The following is an 8,717-nucleotide window of genomic DNA, read 5'->3' as shown; positions in this document are numbered from 1 at the left end:
CAGGGCAAACATTCTCAATGCAAAGGAATACACCAGTATGATGTACGGGGAGTCGCGCAAGGCCTGGAGGGAAGCCTCTGTGGATGGAAAGGGATGCCCTGACTTAGGAGACTGAAAATCAAGAAGCAAGTGCCCAGAAGGTGGAAGGGAGAAGAGGCAGCCCAGGACGTAGATTGAGATACTGCTTGTGGGTCAGGGATGGAGCTGGGAAAGTCAAAGCTCAGCTGGAGCTGGAGCTGGAGCTGGAGCTGGAGCTCGCAAGAGGTTGAGAGGACAACAGGAAGGCCTTCTGAAAGTACATCATGAGCCCAAGGAAGGCAGCCAATGAAAATGTGGTGTCACTGCTGAGTGGGGCAGGGAACAAGGTGACAAAGACAGGGAAAAGGCTGAGGAACTCCTTGCCTCTTTCACCTTGTATTTTCCTGGTAAGATCTGCCTCCAGGCCCCGTAAGTGGGGCCATCCTAAGTGCTGTGATTCAATGACTCTTTCCCTGGACAGCTCGGTAAAGACAGACTAGGTGGGGTTTGAGAGTGTAGGCATATAGTGGAGACCATGGTGTGATGTGCCTCCCATCTCTGCAGCACTCTTGGATGCAGTTGGGATGGACTTTGCCTGAAGGCAGTGGTGGGATTCAGTATTTTGGGGACAAGTAAGAAACCTGAGATGGCCTGAGTTATTTGCCCAGCCACTTCTCCAAAAGGGCCTGAGTTACATGTAGGTCCCATGTAGCATCTACTAGAAACGTGCAGTTGTATGGAACACCCCAGGCATCTGACATGGCCCTGCAGATCTATTTTTATGTCATTAAACCAAGTGTCTGCACTGAATTACATCGGTGGTTTGCAATGTGGGGATCTGCATGTGTCTCAACTTCCGAGTGAGTGGAGCTCTCAGTTATAGTAGGCATCTAGCGTCATTTTAGATGGCCAAGGAAATTCCCCGTCTGGCCCCTCACCTCATGCTCTAGAAGGATGCAGATCTCCCTGCTGCTCCATCAAACACTGGCCCATGCCTTGGACCACCTCTGTCTCTTCAAACATCAGCAGGTGTCTGTGTGTGGGCAACTGACTCCCAGCCTCCATCTCCAGGGATTCTAATGGGAGCTTAGAGAAGGAGCTCAGATGCAGACAGGTGTATTGTGCACACTTCAGCTTGGGCAAGGGGAATGCCACCTCCTGTGTGTTTGTGGAGTTCACGAGAGGCAGCTGAATCCCACTCCATCCCAGGGGCTTCTAAGCTGGCATGAGATGCACAGATTAACTCATCTGAATCAATATGTGAACCATGGGAAAATGAACTCCCTTCTTGTCCGTGTCTAGGTGTCCTGCCCAGGAAAGAGATGGGAGTAGGGGCTTCCACATTTTCATCTCTTGTAGATAAATGTCCTCTGATGAGATAAACTGCAATGCTGGAATCAGCCTCTCCCCACTGTTTAGAGAGAGACCATAGGGGATTATTTTAGTCTTGCTCAATGAACATTTCCCGGGAGGAGGGAGTGCAAAGGACAAATAAAATCACAGCTTCAGCTGGGCCACTGTTCCCGGGTGGGACTCCTGGGATGGACGGGACTCCTGGCAACCTGGCAGCACTGCTGAGAGACAGCTCTGTGCAGGAGCAGCTCCTCTGTAAAGATCAGCAGGGCTTCAGGCACTGCCTGCAGGTGCCAAGAGGAGACAAGGAAGATGAGCAAGATGAGTGAGACAGAAAGAAGTTAAAGACAATCAAGAGTGGGTAGAGGGCTGAGAGCTCACTGGAGGAGAAATCTGCACAGCCCCTAACACAGTAAGTCTCTGGCTGCAGGACAATGCGGGTGGGGTACCCTGAGGGGCCCTCTAAAGGTACCACATCCCATGGCTGATAGGGTCTGTCAGGTTGGGTATCCCAGTTCCTCTTGTGTGGAGTAGGATGTGCATTTGAGCAGGGATTCCTAGCCACACTGTCAGAGGGAAACAGTGTCCTGCTACCTTCTTCTACGGATGCTGCAAGGGTGTGAAGCTGGGATGTGCACAGAGGTCTGCCCAGGGCTGTAATTCAGAGCCATGCCCCTGCGCCCCAGGGTGCTGTGTGCCCAGGGCCGTGACTCTGCTGCCACCTGCAAGGGTCAGTAGTCAGCCTGGCCAGGGAACTCCCCACAGTGCTGCAGGGAGAAGCTCTGGGTGGGATGAACTCCATCAAGACAGGTTCATTCTCCCATCAAGAGGGTGCTGCATGGGTCAGGGCTGCTCACAGCTCCTAATCACCCTGAGGGCATTTGTGGAGGGACCTTTCCACAAGGAAGGTCAAGGCTGGGATACCTGAAAGGGAAGGAACTTTCATGAGTGTCTGCTTTCAGTTTTCTTCTCTTTGGGTGGGATGAAATATTAATAGATCTGTCAGGTTTAGACAGGGGACTGAGGCTCCAAAACAGTGACAGCGAGAGAGGAGGAGTTCTGGGAGGGACTCAGCAAATCCCTTCATCCACTCCTCAGCCTCCAGACAGAACCAGCATCACCTTTCCAGCCCATCAAGGTTTCTCTCACAAGCTCCTTAGCCCCTGCAAACACGGAGGTGCCCCTGGGCAGTGCCCCGCACCTAGGAAGTTTTTGCAGGGCAGAGTGGAGCGCCCAGTGGGTGGGATGGGGTCTGTGAGCTCTGACGGGGGAAAGACATGGGGAGAGAGAAACAGCTCCCCACAGGGACAGCTCCAGGCAGCAGAGTCACAGTCAAAGTGTAAGAAGAAACTGCAAACTCCAGTGCCTCCCCTCCTCTCCTCTCCCACCCAGCACAGCCCTCTGCCCTCAAGGCGGTGGGGTCCAGGGCATGAGTCATTTCTCTGTCTGATGGACATGCAGGAGAGGAAAAACTCCTGAGTGTTCCCTGTCTCTCCCTGTCCCTTCCTCCTTTGGCAGAAATGTCATGATATTGCTTTATATTTCCCCACCTATCCGTGCTGCCCTTGTCCTTCCCCTTGGACTCTCTGGGCAGGGTCATTTCAGATGCAATTCAGATACCAGTCCTGTGGGTCCTGCCATGCAGAAGTGTCTTTGACGTTGAGGTGTCCAAGTCCCCCTCCAACCTTTGCAGCTCTCAGCGATGCAGTGCGGCAGCTGGGAATGAACCAACTCTCTTCAGCACACCCTGTCTTTAGGACATTTGACTATTCCTGTGGGTGTCCGACTGGGCTGCAAGTTGCCCTCTAGAAGGACACAACTCTCCCATTGTGTCTGAGTGTTATCTTGGTGCCCCATGGAGAAGCCACCTAGATACAAAGGCCATGGAAATACTCCTGGGTGACTGGATGTGGGCAGCTGGAAAGAGCCTGATGTGTTCCTGGCTAGAAGGGAAGGGGCTGAGACCTCCTTCAGATACTCTGAGAAAGGGTGCTGAGTTTGGTGATCTGCTCTTTGAAACTGGATTCCTCTGCTCGCAGCAGTATTGTTTCTTGTTAGGGTAACATGAGTGCAAGTGTCATCCACTTCAGAGATGTGAGCACAGGGCAGCTGGGAAAAAGACTGATGGACGGAGCAGCTCTCCTCCCTCTGCACTAAAGCCAGAGTGAATCCTTTTGCCTCCCAGGATTCACAGCTGTTCCCTCTGAGTGCAGTAGAAGTGCTGGGGATTTCTAACTCTAAGAATCCTCCTCAGGTATGATGGGGAAGTTAAAAGAAAACAAAGAAATCCTTAAAACTAGTAGTGAACCCACAGTGTTTAGAACTGAGAGTGAAGATGCTGAAAAGTGCTTCAGCATTATGAGTGGATGAAATCTGACTACAACTGTGAATATGAAAGTTTAGCCATCTTTGTTCCTATGTACCCACAGCTGTAGGTCAGAACCGACTCCTCCAGAGCCCACAGGCAGAGGCCTCTGCTCCTCATGGCAAACTCAGGACAGCACAATCTGGAGCTCAAACCACGGAGCTTAGTGACGGTCCTGCTGAGATGAGGAGAGGTAATGGGCATGTGTCTGGGGGAAGGGGGAGAGGGTTCTGTGCAAAACAAAAAGTTTTGCTCAGAGAAGTGTGTCCTAACTTGTCAATGTTTTTTCCTCCTTGGACAGTCCCCCATGCTTGGAGAGAAGCAAATGTCCAACAGCAGCTCCCTCAATGAGTTTCTCCTCCTGACATTTGCAGACACGTGGGAGCTGCAGCTACTGCACTTCTCACTCTTCCTGGGTATCTACCTGGCTGCCCTCCTGGGCAACGGCCTTATCATCACAGCCATAGCCTGTGACCACCACCTCCACACCCCCATGTACTTCTTCCTCCTCAACCTCTCTGTCCTCGACCTGGGCTCCATCTCCACCATTGTCCCCAAATCCATGTCCAACTCCCTGAGGGACACCAGGGCCATTTCCTACTCGGGATGTGCTGCCCAGGTCTTTCTGTTTCTCTTCTCACTGTCAGCAGAGTTTTCTCTTCTCACAGTCATGGCCTACGACCGCTTTGTTGCCATCTGCAGACCCCTGCACTACGAGACCCTCCAGGGCAGCAGAGCTTGTGTCAAAATGGCAGCAGCTGCCTGGGGCAGTGGTTTTCTGACTGCTGTCCTACACACTGCAAACACATTTTCACTACCACTCTGCCAAGGCAATGTCGTGGAGCAGTTCTTCTGTGAAATTCCCCAGATCCTCAAGCTCTCCTGCTCAGATGCATCCCTCAGGGAAGTTGGATTTACTGTGGTTAGTGTCTCTTTATCTTTGGGGTGTTTTGTTTTCATTGTGCTGTCCTATGTGCAGATCTTCACAGTTGTGCTGAGGATCCCCTCTGAGCAGGGCCAGCACAAAGCCTTTTCCATGTGCCTCCCTCACCTGGCCGTGGTCTCCCTGTTTGTCAGCACTGTTCTGTTTGCCTACCTGAAGCCCCCCTCCCTCTCATCCCCATCTCAGGATCTGGTGGTGGCTGTCCTGTACATGGTGGTACCTCCAGGAGTGAACCCTCTCATCTACAGCATGAGGAACAAGGAGCTCAAGGATGCACTGGGTAAAATGGTTCAATGGGTACAATATCAGCACCAGTAACCATCCCATGTATATCCACTCATCATTTCTGTCATTTGGCATTCAGGCCAGGTGCTGTTCATTTCTTATTTCTTATTTTTCTCTTCTACATTAATGGAAAAAAAAGTTCCAGTTCATGGCAATTGTCCTCAGGAATCCCTCTCTTGAATTTAACCAAAAGACTGTGTTGAGGCAGGAAGCCAGGCTTCCCCCTTCATCAACATAGATGGGGGAACCTCAGATCCCACCAGTCTGAGCTCCCTTGGATGCCCTCAGTGCAACGAGGAGAGTTTCCTTCTACAGGGTCTCTTTTGGCACTGACACGAAGGGAGCTCAGTGGGACAGAGTCTGGCTCAGATGAGTAAAGATGGGGTGAGACCATGGGTCCTGTGTCCATTAGGAGAGCTCAGCTCTCCAGACCACAGTCAGGGTGTGATCTCCCATCCCTCTCCTGTGAGGGTGGCTGCCAGCTGTCACCATGGGCTGGTCTTTTCCCTCTCTAGTGCTCCAAAGCTACAAGTGGAGGGGGAGTGGAGGGGAGAGGAGTCAGGCAGCAGCTTGTGGGGACAGACTCCATACTTGACAGTACCATCCCCATGCTGCCACAGCAGACATTTCCTCACTGTACCCTTCACATGGCGACTGAACCTTTCCTGGAGACATGTCCACCATCAACAACAGGAATTTCTCTTTTTAGAGTTGTTCCCATGCTATCCTTCTGCACTCTAACGTGGGTATGCAGCCCAGTAACCTAGTGGTGGTGGTAGGGTTGTGCTTCCATGTGTGTGTGTGTCCTGTAAATACAGGCAGGACAAGGCAATGGGCACTCTTATGCCAGACCTGGCCTCCAGAATAACATTCCTATGATAAAAGAGGATCTCCTCAGTGGCATGACTGAAGACTGGGCTTTCTTCAGAAACGGAGGTCAAAAATACCCGCAAGGGATTGCCCCACAAAAGGGCCTGCTGCTCTGCCTGTGAGCCCTGTGGGCTCCAGGGGATGAGCTCAGAGTCCCAGTGTACTGTGTTAGGGAGCAAGAGCTGGATTCAGGGCTCATTTCTTGGTGACCAATGTCAGTGGAGATGGTGAATGGTCTCTGAGTTACCTGTGTGGGGCTGTCCCACAGGTGACAGCGCTGATGACAGATGCCCATCCTTCTGGAGAGGAACCTGAGGAAGCAGGAAAGCTCAGGGGATCTCCAGGGACAGCTCTGTAATCCCTGGAGAGGCAGTGCGGACCCAGGAGGCCCAGGGAAGGGGGACTGGAGAGTAGTTGATGCACCCATAGTGAAATACCACAGGCTAGAGGTAGTGCACACCCGAATACATCTTGTGCCGTTGTGAACACCCTGGGGTCACTCTGAGCACTATCTATGAGCACAGACATGTGCAAGTAGTATCAGTGGTGGTGATCTCTGTCTGGCTGAGTCTGCTTCCTGCCCCAAGCAGCACAGCCAGGGCAGATTCAGGAGTCACCCTGTGGTCCTAGAGCCCACTCACTTTGCAGAGGAGCACCACCAGCCCAGGGGCATGTGGGGAGCACAGGAGAGGGGTGCAGGAACAGATGGCCAGGCCAGTGCAGACACACTCACCTGGGGAAAGGTGCTCTGGAGAGCAGGGCTGTCTGAGGAGAAAAGCAGGGCAGCATTTAGAGTTAGAAAATGAGAACAAGAAACAGGTGTCTCTGTGCAGCAGGCTCAGGACAGGCTGCTCTGTTCCTGAGGCAGCAGGAGCTGCTGGAGGGGCTGCAGGGCCAGACAAAGTTCTTGTGCTGTCCTGGGGAGAGAGGTGGGTATGGAGGGGCTTCAGGCAGACAGGGAGGGGGATCTCCTGGGCACAAGAGCAGGGCAGACAGAGAGTGACCAGTGTCATTGTGGGGCCTCCTCCCCCTTCCTGGGGAGCTGCTGCCCTTGTCCTTGAGCCTTGCCTGCGTTACATTGTGGGCATGCCTGTGCCTGGCCCTGCACTGCTCGGGTGCTGACCTGACCCTGTCTTGTCCTGCTGACCTGACTCCCCATCTCTACCTTGGACCTACCCCTTCACTACAGTCAAGAAAGCCTTGGCAAGGGAAGCTGGGATGCAAGCAGCAGCAGCTTGTAGGTCCCCAAGGTGACCATATATGCAAAACAGCAACCCTTGCCTGACAGCCAATTGAAAGGTGTAAGGAGTGCCTCAGATTTGGACCCCCTAGCCAGGTAACACTGCACGCAGAGCCTTAGTGGGGAGGGCAGCCACGTGGGAACTGATTTGATGATGGGTAGCCAGGAGGGCAGGTTTTGCTGTATCACAGCTCAAATGGTTTTGCTCCAAAGAGTCTGTGGTTGGGAGCAGCAAGAGTGGGGCTGCTTCGTACGGGAAGGGGAAGCAGGAGCTGAGGGTGTTGGCAAGGCAGGAGGGCAGTGCCCCACCGATGAGGGGTGCCATCCCGCAGTGCATGGGCAAGAGGAGCAGAGCAGGTTTGGGGATGGTAACCGGGGTCAGGCACAGCCCAGTGATCACCAGATAAGACCGTAGGGCTCCAAGCAGCCCTGTTTTGCATGGGAGGTTGGAGTGGAGACCTCCAGAGGTCCTTCCCCACCAAAACTCTTCTGGGAATCCATGAATAGATAGACCCCAACCCAGGGGCAGGTGGTCATCCTGGTGGCTGGCTGGGGCTGGATGGCTGGTGTGGGGAGAGGTGGGGAGGGCCAGGGGCTGGGGAGCTCCTGCCTGCAGGGCTGGTCCCCATGGTGGCAGGAGAGGGGCTGAGGGCTGGGAGTGAGGGGGCAGCAGCCCTGGCAGGGGCAGGGGTGGGCAGGGCTGTGGCAGGGGCTGCAGGGAGGGGACACAGCTGGTGCTGCTGCAGGGCCGTGGCTGTCACAGTTACCTCCCTACCAAAATGTCCCTCACTGCCCCGGGGCAGACACAGGCTGTTCCCCATCCCTGTGCTGCCCTCCCAGCAGGACAGGAAACACAAGGAGGGGTCGACAGGCCCTGTGCTCAGCACCAGCTGCTCCCTGAGGCTGGCACAGCTTGACTGCAAGGGATCGCCATCTAGGTGTCTTTGCCTCCAGCCCTCTGGGCCCAGTTTCTGAGCCCAGCTGGGAGCTGGTTTGTGGGGAAAAGGAAGGCCCTTCCTCTCCCCAGCTCTGTGCTCCCCCGTGCCTTGCCCAGGCAGCTGTTCTGCTTGTCTCCTGGGCTCTCCAGGCACTCACAGTGCCTGGGGAGGTCCCCACAGATGTGCTGGCCCACACTCACCATGGGAGGGCCAGGTCTCACAGGATATTTCAGCAGAGACCCTTGTGAGTGGCCTGGGTCACAGCCAGCACTGTCAGGAGAGCCCTGGGATGCAAAGGTGTGCCCAGGGATGGGGGAGCCCAGGTGTGGAGGAGCCCCATGGGGGCAGCCACTAGGGACAAAGGGGCAGTTGGGGTTGCAGCACAGCCATGTGCCAAGCCCTGCAGGCTGGTAAGCGAGGCTGTGCAGAGCCAGGATGTCCATGCACAGCTTTCCGCAGAGGCCAGGGAAATGTTGCTGCACATAATGCCACAGCAGGTGAGCTGAGACTCATGTCGCTGTTGCTGTGGAGGTGCCTGGGCAGGGAACCAGCCTGGGTGGAAACACCGTGTGGGTGCAGGGCACCGTCAGAGGAAGCTCCCAGCAGTGGGTGGAGCTAGGACACTTTTAGGGGAAGCTCACAGCATGAAGGGGACAGGGCACTCTCAGGGACGGTCACAGTGGTGGGTACCTAGGGCTGTTCTTC

The 8,717-nt window shown here is 54.5% G+C and overlaps 1 protein-coding gene across 1 annotated transcript; it reads left to right on the top strand.

Moving 5' to 3' along the window:
- Window positions 1-4,061: 4,061 nt before the first annotated feature.
- LOC138063473 (olfactory receptor 14A16-like) lies at window positions 4,062-4,997 on the top strand. The gene has a single exon (XM_068923108.1). The coding sequence runs from the start codon at window positions 4,062-4,064 to the stop codon at window positions 4,995-4,997; it is 936 nt and encodes a 311-aa protein (XP_068779209.1).
- Window positions 4,998-8,717: the final 3,720 nt, after the last annotated feature.

This window comes from Struthio camelus, chromosome 32, assembly GCF_040807025.1.
Source record: "Struthio camelus isolate bStrCam1 chromosome 32, bStrCam1.hap1, whole genome shotgun sequence".
NCBI lineage: Eukaryota > Metazoa > Chordata > Aves > Struthioniformes > Struthionidae > Struthio > Struthio camelus.
Note: the sequence above shows the minus strand (reverse complement) of the source record. Positions and strands in the feature narration are given on the sequence as shown.